This window comes from Leptosomus discolor, chromosome 9, assembly GCF_034619465.1.
Source record: "Leptosomus discolor isolate bLepDis1 chromosome 9, bLepDis1.hap2, whole genome shotgun sequence".
NCBI lineage: Eukaryota > Metazoa > Chordata > Aves > Leptosomiformes > Leptosomidae > Leptosomus > Leptosomus discolor.
The window spans coordinates 31387914-31402135 of record NC_141399.1 but is presented as its reverse complement, the minus strand read 5'-3'; the positions used below and the strand labels follow the sequence as shown (position 1 = coordinate 31402135).

The 14222-nt window shown below is 51.0% G+C and overlaps 1 protein-coding gene across 1 annotated transcript; it reads left to right on the top strand.

Moving 5' to 3' along the window:
- Positions 1 to 4574: 4574 nt before the first annotated feature.
- Positions 4575 to 12979, top strand: TNMD (tenomodulin). Its single transcript, XM_009955979.2, has 7 exons — positions 4575 to 4622; positions 4750 to 4884; positions 8144 to 8284; positions 9080 to 9181; positions 11048 to 11201; positions 12364 to 12536; positions 12770 to 12979. Exons 1-7 carry the CDS (start codon positions 4575 to 4577, stop codon positions 12977 to 12979), a joined length of 963 nt encoding a protein of 320 aa, XP_009954281.2.
- The last annotated feature ends 1243 nt before the right edge of the window (positions 12980 to 14222 follow it).

Here is a 14222-nt window from a genome sequence, read left to right as displayed (position 1 = left end):
TTTCTGAAGAAGTTAAGTGTTTGAAATAAAACCGTGTAGTCGTCTAGTAGAAGAGAGACATGAAATTGCTGTTTATCAAGATGAAACCGGCATTTGGATAAAATTCTCCAGCACTGTTAATAACTTCTGTTGACGAGGGAATCACAAAAGCAGCAATGAGGTAGACATCCCCCTGAGCTCAGAGGAGCAGGGTTTTTTCACGGGCTGTGAGCAAGGAAAAGCGTGTGTCTTCGGTAATAACTTTCTGAGCAGCTCCATCAGAACAGCCACCACGAATTTATCTTTTTCTATTCTCTCCAAAAGCTTTGTCAGCTTTGCATAATCTGCTGTGGCTACAGGCTGCCAGAGCGCCACATGGCCATGTGCATCTCCAACATGAAGTCCAAATCCCCAAGCAGTTTTATCATAATGATTAAGTTTCTTAACTTAAATCAAGGATGTCTCTGGAGTTCCCTACGACAATGTGAACTTAAGATAAACAATGAATGATGAATAGGCCAATTACCAAAACCTCCCTTCAATTGAGGCCATATGTGGCTAGTGGATAAGAGGAGGTAAGTGTCCTCTCATCTGGCAAATGTTACAGAAAGCAGGACAGTTTGAAGCAGAGACGGTTCTGTGTAATCAGACACTGGCTAATGAGCAATATTTCACTTTCTCTGTTTTCTGTCCAGGATGTTCGAAGTTGGGAGAGAGTTGTCAGCCTGACTGACATGCATGCAAATGCTTCACCTCGGTATAAATCATTGCCCTCTGCCGCCACAGTGGGTCCCAGTCCAAGACACAAAAGCAGCAGGAGAATACAAAAGCAGCAGGAGATGGCTAAGGGCTGCATGATGGTACTGCACAGGTCTCTCAAAGGCGAGGAAGCCTTTCCTGAGAGACCCACCCAAACCAGGGGAACAGGTGTCCTGTAAATCTACTGGCAGCCTGCTCAAAGCTTCATATGTGCAACAGCAAATGGGGACAGACACTTCAGACCACAGCTGCAGGACCAGGGGACAGACATTTTGGGCTGCAGCTGCAGGACCAAGGGACAGACACTTTGGGCCACAGCTGAGGACCAGGGGACAGACACCTTGGACCATGGATGCAACAGCCCGGACAAGCTGTAAGCCAGCACTCTGGATGTACTTTGGGGCTGGAGCACCTAAAAGAGCAAAGCAAGAGGCACTTCCCTTACTGAGAGGCCCTGTAAAGGCACCCAAGGAGAACGGGTGAAGGCTGGTGGGGGCAGACACAGCGGGGTCACCCCGGGTGCTGTGGCTCTGTGCCACTCCCACAGCTCCATCCAGGAGTGGGTCCCACCACTGCCACCACACCACCCTGGAGCAAGAGCCACGAGACACTACATCCCATGGTAAATGATATGATTTACTTACTACCTATGGAATTGCCCAATTAATTCACTATCCACATTAATACTATGGCTCATTTTTAATTTTACTGTCTCCATTGTTCCAATTTAGTGCTGCTCAGAGATGCTGCCACTGACCTTAATGGGTTTTTCATTATAACAAAGAGCATCATATCAATCATGATGGGTTTTCAGCTGGAGGTTGCTGCCCGAGCCCCACAGGTTTGGGGAGCTGCTTTTTAGTGGTTTGGGAACGTATTTTATTTCTGCCAGGCTTCTCATCCCCACTCACACCGTGTACAAACCTTCATGCTGTCCAGGAGGAATTTCTTGGTATAACGTTTCCAGGCACAGAGATTTTATGTGGCAGTCAAGCTATGCTGCAGATATGATAGATTTTTCTGGGCAAATTGGAGCAAAAAGTAGAAAACTGAAAGGATGCACCAGTCATAGCCAATGAGCCTCTTATTGTCCTGCATAAAAATCAAATGCCTTTTAATCATTTCAAATGTTCTTCTGGGTATCAATTAGTCACACATTAATATCAGTATTGCTTCTCTTCTTCCATTCACATCAGATTAAATTCTCCCCTGTCATACACACTCTCACTCATTAGCTTCAAGGAAAATTAGTGATTGTTCCCTCTTCATTGGCGCTGATGGGACATTTCCATCAGAACTGCTTTTTATACAGAGAACCTGACTGTCATCTTAAAGATGTTGAGGGTTTTTTCCCCAAAATTGTTCTCTTTTCATGGAATTTTTTTTTTTTCTTTCTCTGAAACCCTGTGAATGCTGTGCCAAAGCACTGGGGAATGGGGGAAAATCCCACATTCCTAACCAGTGTCACCCCGCAGTTTCTGTCCCTTTCTGCATCCCAAGTGTCCATCTCCCTGTCGGAATCCAGCAGCTGTCGCACAGCCCATAGCTGCCAAGGCGAAGGACAATTTGGTTTGCACAGGGTTTTGCTGCTGTTAAACCCCCAGTTCAAGGCTGGGTATTTGTAACACTCTGTATGTAAAGCAGTGGTGTGGAGGGGTCTCATCCTGCTCCCTGCCCTGCAAAGGGGCCGAGGCACATGGGGCTGAGCTGGCTCTAGGGCTGCATGTGCTTGCACGTGTGCATGCATGTGTGCATGCATGGTGTGTGCTCGCTCCCATAGCTCCCCATCCCTCTAGGCCAGCAGTGCCCCATTGTGCAGGCTGCAGCAAAAAGAGGTCTCCAGCTCAGTGGCAGAACCCCCCTGCACCCCCCCGCTGCTCACTCCAGCCACTCCATCCCCAGCACTCGCCAAGCGCTGGAAGGGACCGGTGATATTTATTGAGTTTTATTAAGTCCCAGCCCTGGGAGGTTCTCACCTCTTCCAGCTAATTCAGATGCCTGACTCCTGCCGGAGTTACAGTGATTGCCATTAAAACGCTTGACATTTACCTTACAACAGTAATAAAATAATAATGTCTAATTTGCTTTACGAGTGGTATTTGCAGTGTTTCCTGCGCCTTGAGTGGGGGATATTGTTAAGATTGCTGCTATGCTGATCAATTATGTCTGCTTAACGGCACTGCTGTAATTCTTTCCTGTAATCATAACCATCTTTCGGTAGAGCTGCTCCAAAATTTTCCTTTGAAAATGTAATTTTGACAGGAAAAGAAAATGCCTTCAGATACTTCAGTTTCCAGTGAGTAACAAAAGCTTCAAAGGTGAAACTTTCTGGTTAAAAGTGAAGACAGACAAACCTGGTGTCTGCACAGATTTTGCTGCATTTATCTTTCCAAACTCTTTCAGATGTTTTCAAAGGCTGCCTGTGATTGCTTTCCATTAAAAAGTGATTTTTCTTCTCCAAATAACCTGATGTCTTTCACTTGTCAATATAATTCCCTTCTATTATTGGCCTCTCAAATATTAAAATCCCTCAGTGTGTTTTACATCCCTGAGCAATCGCTACAGAGTCGAGGGAAGGGGAGCTGCCCCAGAGCTGCTGCTGGGCTGTGGGGCAAGGAGCTCCTGCCACCCTGGGGCCAAGAAGCCCAAACCCCTTTGCAGGGACCCAATACACACCCCCTGCACACACATGTGCACAATGCTTTTGCCAAGCTATTCAGCAACTCCGCTTCTGTCCCGCTTGAATTTACCCTTGGGATGCAGGCAGCAATGCCCAAACACACCCACAAAGCCTGTGCTGGACCCGCTAAAAGCAATTTCTTTCTCCGTTTCTCACCCTGAGCAAAACTCGACGTGGATTTCCTTTTTTTTTTCAGTGCAATTTTAATTAGTGCATGATGCGCTCTGGGTTTTTATGAGAGCAAACAGCTTGGAAAAACAGTACATGCCAGCTTCTCTACACCAGGGAGCCTCATCCTGTTCAGACTAGAAACTTCATGCTGGATTTCTAAAAGCGTTTCTTAAGATGGGTTCACTTCCATGAAAGAAATGCTATGATTTCAACAAATGGAAATTTTTGAACATAGCAAAAAAAATTAGGCAGGAAATTCCTGGCTAGGCCCACTTCGGGGCAAGGCTCTGCACACAGCGGGTGCAGGATGCCAGAGCCCTGCATGGGGAGAGGTCGGGCTTCGCACCGCATTGCTGAGGGCTGGCAGTGAGTGTCTGCGCATGCACACCCATGCACACACACATGCAATCATGCTTGTACACTTATGCATATGCACACGCACACGTACGTGCACACGTGTATGCACACCCATGCCCACGCACACACCTGTACCTCCTGCCATGCCACGTCCCCCCGCCATGCAGCCACCCCGCTGGCAGCTCCCTACCTGCCCCTGCTGCAGAAGCCCCCGTGCAGGCGTAAGCACAGTCGAACAGCCCCCCGAGAGCAGCAGTGTGCACATCCCCAGAGCTCCGGGGGAGCCCGGGAGCCCTTGCACAGCCTGAGCACCTCCAGCCATCAGCGCACAGGCAGAAGTGGAGGGTGGGAGCAGGGATTAACTGAAACACCGGGACCCCCGCCGCGGCTAATGGACACCACGCAGCAGAGCTTCGTGCAGGCTCGTCTCCAACAGTGTGGGAATTGTTTGCACCCTGCAAAGAGCAAGCACTGCGGGAGCACCTGGGGCCCAGCAGGCCGCGGGGGAAAGCTGGCCGCCGCTGTCATGGGGGCGGCAGTGACCCAGCCTTCCCCGCCGCCTGTGCAGCCCAGAGCCTCTGTAACTCCACCTCGGAGCGGGCTCGCGTCCTCGCACACGGAGGAGACCATGGGAGGGACGGCTCGGGAGAGCCCGGAGGACTGCCACTTTCTGGATGTAAGTTCATGGCTTGCTTTGCCACCGTGCAGCTTCTCAGCATGATAAATGTCTGATATGCGTGTGTGCTCGTCCCTCCTTGAATCATCAGCAGACCTCTGGCTATCACTGCTTTGTCATTAATTAGGCAGAAGCATCCAAGACACAAAAGAAGACCTGCACCAGATACCAGATCTGCGGACTGCTCTTCAGTGTGCTGCTCGTTTCTCTTATTCTGATATTTTTTGGTGTGAAATATCTCTGGAACCCAACACCGAGAAAAGTAAGTAAAAACTCTCTGATCCAGTGTTTCTGGGTGCCGCTTCCCCAGACAGAGCTGTGCCCCCCTCCTCCAACTCACTGAAACTTTTAACTACACCCCAAAACCCAAGCAACTTTACAAAATGCATTTTCTTAGGCCACAAGTATTCATGGGACTTTTAAAAATCTTTGTATTATTCATAACCAGCTTTTACTTTATACAGGCTGGGTTTTTTTCTCTGTCACCGCATTCTTTCCCTAACTGACAATTACAGGGGATGGGAGCTGTGCCATGAAGAGTTAAAGTTACTCTTATTTCACCGGCAGCAAATTTTATGACAAGTAAGAAAATATTTTCCATTTCATTTCAATTATCTTGCCAGAAACTGGTGGAAAAGTCGTTATGCCACCGCATAAAGAGGAGAGAAAGCCAGGACGCAGTGGTGATTGATTGTCATGGATTATATTTCTTACTTTAATGTGTCTGCAATGTGAGGGGACGGTGAGACGGATTAGCTTTTGGAGGAGCTCCTGCTAACTGGATTGGGCTCCTTTATTCCCAGCTCATCAGACAGATGCTGCTGTAAGTGCTGAGCACGCTGGGTGCGGCAGCAAGGCTGCACATCTCCCATACATCTCTGCCCACTGCTGCCCAGCATCTTGGCAATTCTGCCAAAACCCTCTTTATTGTCACATATCCCAAGCAAATCACTTAGCCTTGAAGCCAACAGCCTGTGCAGTGCTCCTCATCTTCCTCCCCTTTGAGTTTCCATGCTCATCCAGGAGGCCCTGCTTTGCACCTTGGCACCAGCGGGTTTTGCCGGCTCTCAAGAACATCTCTGAAATTCCCATGCACAGCCAAGGCAGTCTCTTTCCCACAGTGGCATCTCCTCTCTCCACCTTGCCCCATACCAGAGCACACCAGCCCAGCCAGGCTGCCCTCCTGCCAGGCAGAGGAAGCACCCCGCTCGCCAGAAACTTCGTCTTCTTATCAGGAAATAGAAATAAATACCCCCAAAATAAAAGAGAAAGCAATAAAAACCATATGTGCCTCCAGGCTCCTGCCAAGATGGTTATAAAGTCTCTACTGTTCCTCAAAAAACAGGGTGCGTGCCAGCTGTGGGGGAAATAGGCTGTTAACCCCTGGAGGGGAGGTTTTCTCCGAGCCAGTGGTGCAAAGCCATTGTTGCAGCCTCAGAAATGTTACCTAGAGCGGCCCTCGGCATCCCCACGGCGGGCACTGGTGGAGGATGGAATCCGTCAGTATTTCTGAAAGCCCTTCACAACGCCCAACAGGCGGGTGAGCGAAGCATGAGGTCACAGGAAAACGAAGATGTTCCTGCAATGAAGCTGCACGCTGATGCTCCTGGCATCCAGCATTGCCGCATCCTCTGCAGCCATAGGGCAGCGGCTTCTCCAGCTGGCCCGGGAGTCCTCTGGGAAAAAGCAGGACAGCAGAGGCTGGAAGTTCCTAATGCTCAAAAATATAAACCAAGGGGAATTAAACTCTTTAAAGAACAAGAAGCCCTTTGAGCTCCTTTCACACAACTGGAGAGTGGAAAAAAATCTTTAAAGATTGTTCCTCCAAGGGGTGGCCTTGAACATGGTTCTTGCCCTCTGCACAGCAGGATCTGCACCGGCCGGCACAGCCAGCAAGTGAAGGTGATGAGTCAGCTAACGAGGGGCTCGTTGCGGCCTCACAGGGGGACATACTTCAACAATTCACGAGCAAGTGTCATCTTTAGCTCTATAAAACATCTCACAGCTCTCTGAGCAGCACAGAGCCAGCAAAGCCCAAATGGGTTAGCTGGCCACTGCACTGGAAAAAGTAATTCTTCGTAAACGGAGAGGCACTCGAACGTAAGGTGCCACCTGGGATCCTACCCTTCTAGAAATGATTTATGGCACTGTGCACATTTTGTCAGTCAAAACTGGTGGCCTTCCAGCCATTTTAGGCTCCAGGCTATTTTTACCATACCATAAAATCCATTGACAGCTATATATCTTTATAAAAGCCTCCTGCTGACTAACAGAAGATGCTCATGGCTGCCAAGGCTCTTCTAACTTTTAAGCAGGGGTAAAGGTACCTGGCAGTCACCGCCTGCACAGTCAGTTCTGTGCCCAGGCTTCCTCCAGCAGTTGCAAAATGAGGGATGTGGATGCTGAAAACATTGCTAAGAGGCTTTGAACCCCCTGATGGGGAGGGATGTGCAAGAACTAGGTGACTGTGAAAGGGGAGTTAGGTTGGGACTGCAGGCAGAGCCCCTGCGACTCGCCGGGGCATTGCTGCAGGGCCAGAGTGCTCCTTCCCCAGCCCCACTGCCATGCTGGGGGACAAACAGGGCTTTCCCATCCCTGTGCCTCCGTCACTCCCGACTGCCCTGTGGACTTGAGGGGTTTTGCACAAGTCCTTTGCTTCTGCATGGCACCATTTGATTTGGGAAACGAGACTGCCCAAGGCTCGCCAGCTCTCACCGCGCCAGCAGGATCATTTTTGTGCTTCAAATAGCATCTGCCACTACTCATCCTTTAAGGGTCAGGCATCCGCAGAGACTGGAGGGCTGCCGGGCTGGCTGAGTGCGGTGAGCACCTGTGAGGAGGAGAGGGCTGCTTCCCCTGGCGCTGCTCGCCCCAGCTCCCCGCGGGGATGAGTGCCGACCCAGCTCCCTGCGGGGATGAGCACCGACGGGAAGCCGTCTGCTACGCCCTGAAGCTCTTCAGCAACCCTCGAGGAGGTCTTTAATCTGCAGGCAGTCCCTGATCTCTCCTCCAGGCAGAGAGAGGCTTTTACCTCTACCTTTCCAGGAAAAACAGAAGGTGCAGAGACTGAGCGAGTGAGCTGGGGATGACATGATGGAGCAAGCAAGCCCGGGACACAGTGACAGAACAAGCAAGCCAGGGAGAAGGGAAAACAAGGTCCCTTTGCCTCAGGACTTCACTCTGGGACATAAACAGGCTCATGCCACAGAAAGCGCCAGCAAAGGCTGAGCCATGGCAAAGCTCCTAGTGCAAGTGTGGGATGAGCATCTTCTCCCAGGCTTGACACACATGTGCCCCCACAGCCGAGCTGCATCCTGCCCTTCTTCCCAGCCCTGGTGCCTGGGAGCTGCCTCTCCCTGAGCTGTCCAGATGATGGCTCAGAGACAGGGTGCCAGGAAGCACCATGGCAGGGTATCCAGCATCAGTGGTCATGCATCCAGCACCAGCCTGCTCACCCACTAGTGGGAATGTGAGATCAGGTGGGGGCTGAGCCAACCCCTCCGTGGTTTTGGCCCTCACAGGTTTACGACATGGAACACACATTCTTCAGCCACGGCGAGAAGAAGAAGATTGTGATGGAGATCGATCCGCTGGCCAGGACGGAGACATTCAGGAGCGGGAATGGCAGCGAGGAAATCCTGGAGATCCATGACTTCAAAAACGTGAGTGCAGCAGGGTTTGTCCCTGGGACCCTTGCAGCAAGAACGGCAGGACCCCTTAGGACACTGTGGAGTCAGTGGAGCAAGCCACAGGACAATTTGCTTCTGCGTCAGGGAGAGCAATGCCCAGATGTAGACTCTCTAGGGACGCTCTCAAAAGAAAGGAGATGTGTATCTACATAAGCTTCCACCGGTGTTTAATAGTGGCGTGGTTCACTTCCAATGGAATACATCTTAAAAGCAAGACCTAGTTATTGGATTTACCCTTGCAAAGGAACACAATCATCATAAATCTATCTGAGCTCAGTACATTTGTCTGTCTGGAGAGCACTAAAACCTCATGACCATGTTGTAGGCTCTCTCTGAAACCTAATTAAAATTTGTAGGGAAATACCCTGTGCAGTGACATATGGCAAAATTTTCAGCTAATAGCCTAGCAGGAACTGGGGGCTGAATGTTCATATAACCATAACGGTCAGAATGCTATTCTGCATATTTTTGTTTATAATAACTAGAGCTCATGATAGTTATAAGGAGAAGGGGAGCAAAGTAAAATTTTATGACTATCTGCCTTAAAATATTTGTAAAAAGCCCAATTCTCCCAAACCATAAAACACAATATCCCTTAGGAAAACCTGTTAGTACATCTTAGCACCGCTGCTGAACAGAGTTAGCACAAAAACATCAACAGGAAAAATACGACTAAATCCTCATCCAGCTGTACCCTCCATATGATGGGGTTATTTATCCTCCTGTTTTTCCCTGACTGCTTTTTTGGTGTTTGTTTTGATGCTGTAGGGAATAACTGGCATCTTCTTTGTGGGACTTCAAAAATGCTTCATTAAAACTCAGACTAAAGTCCTACCTGAGACGACAGAGGCCAAGATCCCCGAGCTCGAGGTAGGTGAATAAATCAGGACAACCCTCTGCCCCCAGGGAAACCACTCCTCTCCCTAGCATTGGGAGCATGGCCACCGTCCCCACCACCCTCCCATCTGTTCCAGCCTTCCCAGAGTTGCTGCAATAAAGAAATAATGAGTTGTGATCACTTCATAAAATGATCTTATTCAAAGGATTGCTTCTAAAAACAAGTGGAAAGAGATGGGATTAGCCAGCCAACAGACAAAAACCTCTCAGCACAATACCAGAGATCAAGAACAATAATCCTGTTGTAGTCAAAAGGTCACAAGGCAGCCCAGGATTAGCAGGCACGAAAAAGTCAATCAAATTGTTTTCTCCAAGAACTGAGCCTCATATTCTCAAGCAGAGTGAGGCGGAAGTAATGAATTTTAAAAAGCAGATGCGTTTAAGAAATGCTATTTGAGAAAGTCCTTGGCGTACAGCCCTGGGAGGTGGGAAGTGCTGGGCTGGGGCCACCTCCCTGCCCTGCATGGACCTTCCTCCCATCCGTGTGCCTGATTGCTTCTTACACCCACTTAATTTTTGCCCACCACATCCTGCTGCAAGGAGTCTCATGCTTTGCATCCTGCGTGGAAAAAAGTGTTTGACTCCACATTTTAACCCCTCTCTGACAGCGTAACCCAGGGTGATAGCTCAGTCCCTTGAAAGCAGTTGTCCCCTGTCCTCATCCCTGTCCCCAAGCCCCCAGTGGTGGCACAGCCCCACAGCACAGCCCTCCCGCCTCCCCGCCCGCAAGATGAAGGGTGTTAGCAGATTGAATCCCCCCCAAGGAAGACGTTGGAGATAAAACGCCAGCAGGACACGTGTTTGAAATGAAGCGTGGGCAGAAACATTTCCCTGAATCATGACCCAAATTCCCAGACACCGATTCTTTGATTATGCTGTAAGAAGCTAATAGATCTTTTCAGCTACCATTGTAAAAGGGATATGACTTCCCAGACTTTAGCAGAACATTGCCCCAGGTAGAGAGCTGAAATGTAAAACCCAAAGAGATAAATGTAGATTTAAGCTCTAGTTGTCTCTTCCCAGAGCCCGCATGCTGCCAGGTCCTTCAGGCAGCACCTCTCCAACCCTGTGGGTTACACCAGCAACTCCAAAAATGACTCAGACTGGGTCAGGTTGTGTTGGCTCTTTCCTAAGGCTTCCCAAAGCCATAAGGAAAAACTCTGTAAAAGAGAAATACAGCTCCAGATGCCTTCTGGAGGGAAAAATACCATTTACCAGCTTGCTCTGTGGGCTACCACCACCAACATACACAACATTGCCTTGTCAGATAGCTCAGTGCAGACCCATTCAATAATCTCTATATATCTCCCTCCCTAAGCGCCTGCCAAAACACACTGTGGGCTAATGCGACGGCAGAGACACGTGGTATAAATTACAGAATACGGCCATGCAAAGAATTTCTGTGAGGAATAAATTAAAATGTTCGATCACAAAATCGGTAGCAGAAGGAGAGAGAAATTAAGTAGTAAGAGTAAAGCAGAGGGGAGATGTTTTAATCTTGGGTTTTAAATGAGCTGGGGCACTTCAGAAGGCTCTTCCAGATGGTGGGGACTGCACAGGAGAAGGCTCTTGAAGCATGATGAACGGAGGGAGAAGAGAGCAGGGTGGTGTTGGCTGAAAGCAGATGGGAAAGACAAGGCCCATGATGGGTCTCCATATGTGAGGACCAGTGAGGTATCGCACGTGCACCCAGCGAGCACCACAAGCCAAGGCAGATTAAGTCCAGCTGCTCTCTGGGAGGAGAGAGGTACCTCTGGGTAAGCCAAGGGGAGGAGAAGCAGCCAGCAGTGGGGAGAGGGAGTCTCACCACGCTGGGGTGAAATCTTGCTCTTCTTCCAGGGAGAAGAAATCACGACCACCTACTTTGAGCAGTCCGTGGTCTGGGTACCTGGGGAAAAGCCCATTCAGAACAAGGAGTTCTTGAAGAGCTCCAAAATTTTTGACATTTGCAGAAATGTGACCATCTACTGGATCCACCCCACGCCAATAGCAGGTACAAGGAGCCATCTCCTCCCCAAAGTGCTCATTAGCCCCATCACCGGGAGCAGCCCTGCCATCCACCCATGTCCCCCTGCCATGTCCCCTGCTGCTATGTGGTGGGAACCCATTTCCACAGCCTCAGACATAAACGGTGCTGGCCACGACAACGAGAGCGCATGGCTAATGTAATAGCAGGGGCTGAAGTTTCTCTCTGCAAAGCGCTTCTCTCTGCTGGCCCCCCACTTCCCTGCGCTTTGCACAGTGGCCAGCCTTCTCATAACAAGGCAAAAAAACCCAAACCCCTTTGTACCTGCAAAGAAACCAGCACTGCTGGAAACTGGGACGCTTAAATTCTCGTCACTGCATGAACATCAGAGCACGAGCAGACATCTGCATCTAAATCACACAACGGGGTTGCCACCTCCAGCTGCTCACTACACAGCCCTCGCAGAGGTTGCGGCCTCAGAGATCCACCAGTGTAATTACTCACTCTCTCTAACCCACTTCTATCCAAATGAGCTAGTTTAAAAACACCTATCGAAAAAATTCCCTCTGCTCTGCAGCCACAGAGGTGCAGCTCATCCCCTACGGGTACCAGTCAGCTCACAGCCATCGATTATCCTGGGAGCAAGTGGGCATCGGAGGTGCCCAATGCAGAGGGAGGCTATTGTCCTCAGCTGCTGTCCCCTTTCTGCTTCATCGATCCCCGCTGTTAGACCCCATCTGCAGTTGAGTTTCAGCAAAGGAAATTGATGTCACTGTGGTTCTTACCTAAGCTATGGGTGCTGTAGCTGGGCCTCATCTGCCCCAAATCATGTTGCTTTGCTGGGGCTCTACAAATCCCCTCCATAGCAGCAGAGACCACCATGAGGATATGCTTCCCCACACCCACAGGCCCATGCAGGGGCTGCCAACACCACCCACAGGCACCCACCACCCACGAGCACGGGGAGGGGATGGGCCATGTCTTCTCTACCCTCTCCTCCCTCCATGTTATCTCCTACAGCCCTTCTCCCAGGCTTGGTAAAAGCAGCAGGCAATGGAGTACAGCTGGTTTTCTGGTGGGCTTTTCTTGTACCTTGGCACCAAATTTTGGTAGAGACATTAATGCCTGCTGCTGCGTTTGTCTCCCTGCTCCCTGTTTGTTGACAGCAATGTTTGGGCTCTTCCTGTAGCTCCTGAGTTGGCCAACCTTGAAGGGGCGGAAGAAGAAGACCCTGAACTGCTTATAGACAACCAGAGCTGGCTGGACAGGGGGAGCGAACAAGAGGTGGAGAAGGATGCGCAGCCAGGGCCCAAGCGTCGGGCACGGCAGCTCACTGAGGAGGACCTACCTGTCAACGACTATGTGAGTGTGGGGAATCGCACCCTGGGGTGCCCTGGCCATAGTCCAGGGATGTCCCGGTCACACTCCTGGGGTATTCTGGCCATGATCCTGGAGTGTCCTGGCTGTGCTCCTGGAGTGTCCTAGTCGTGTTCCTGGGGTGTCCTGTCCATGCCCCTGGGGTGTCCTGGTGGTGTTCTTGGGATGCCTTGGCCACGCATTCCCTTTGCTGCGCTGACACTAGCTCTTCCCGGCAGTCGGAGAATGGGCTGGAGTTCCACCCCTTGTGGGATGAGCGAGGCTACTGCTGTGCCCAGTGCCGCCGTGCCAACCGCTACTGCCGGCGGGTCTGCGAGCCCCTCCTGGGCTACTACCCCTACCCTTACTGCTACCAGGGCGGGAGGGTCATCTGCCGGATCATCATGCCCTGCAACTGGTGGATTGCGCGGATGCTGGGCAGGGTGTAGCACCTGCCACACAGCACCCAGCGCGTGGGTGCTGCCCCGTGCCCACCTGCCGCATCACCACCCATGTGGCTGCATCCTGACATAGCCGACGCGCAGATCATCACCTGCTTGATTGCCGGCGAGCGTGCAAGCCTGCCAACCGCAGCACCCTCACGGAGCATGCACCACCTGTCCCCTCCCTGCATCCTGCGCTGCTCCCGTGGGGCTGGGGGAGGCCGTGCTCGAGTGCATCGTTGCCACACCGAGCAGCAAGAGGCAAACAATAAATGTCTTGTATGAGCGATTGCAAAGAAAATGGAAAGTCGTTTAGTCTCAGTCTGTGATGCTTAATGGGTCTGAGAAGTGATCTAATTGCTCAGCTGCCTCCTCACGAGCATCCATAACTCAGGTGCCAGGACTACCAGCGCTCGCCTCACTGGGAACATGCGTTTGTCCCTAATTTGCTCCCTGACAGCGCTGGTAGTTGTTCAGCACATCGCCACCCTCTGTTCCAGCGTGCTCTGATGTGTTTGCTAGTTATTAGTGACAGCTCAGGGGTGGCACCAGTCCCCTCAGGAGTGATGTGCCGCATGACAGTGTGCGGGAAAGGCAGAGGCAGGAGTGGACACAAGGAGCCCCCAGGGAAACGGACAGCCAAAGCAAGAGAGAACGGAGGCACAGAGGACCCCAACTGCCACCAGCTGTCCCCAGCCCTGTGCCAACCAATGGACAAAACCCAAGCTGCCAGGAGGGAAAAAGTAAGTCATTGACACTGCAGCCGCGCTGAGCAGGACATTGCCTGCAGCAGTGCTGAGGGCTAATGTCAAAAACCCCGTTCACCGTCTGTGCATCCTTCCCCTTCTCATGACCTCAGTGCTCATGCTAGACCCCGGGTTCCAGCTTTCATCCCAGGGAGCCAGCTGCTCCTGAGGAGCTTTGACATCCTGCAGCCATCCCATGCGAAACTCACTTGGGTCACTGTAGACAAAAAAAATGGCACTTAAGCAGCCTGTAACATGGTTAAAACACTGGGAGCACAGTGCAGCAGAGCTCCCTACCTGGTATCCCAAGGGACACCAACCAGCCTTGGGGACACCAAGTGTTTCTGACAAGTTCCCCAAGACATTTATCCCCTAGAGAGGGGAGAACCGAACATGGTGGGGACTTGTGAAACCCACCGGGACACAGCTGCTGCATGAAACTGGAGCCCTGGGGCCAGCTGGCAGTGCTCGTGTTCCAGCTCCATGTGTCCAGCTGTGTCACC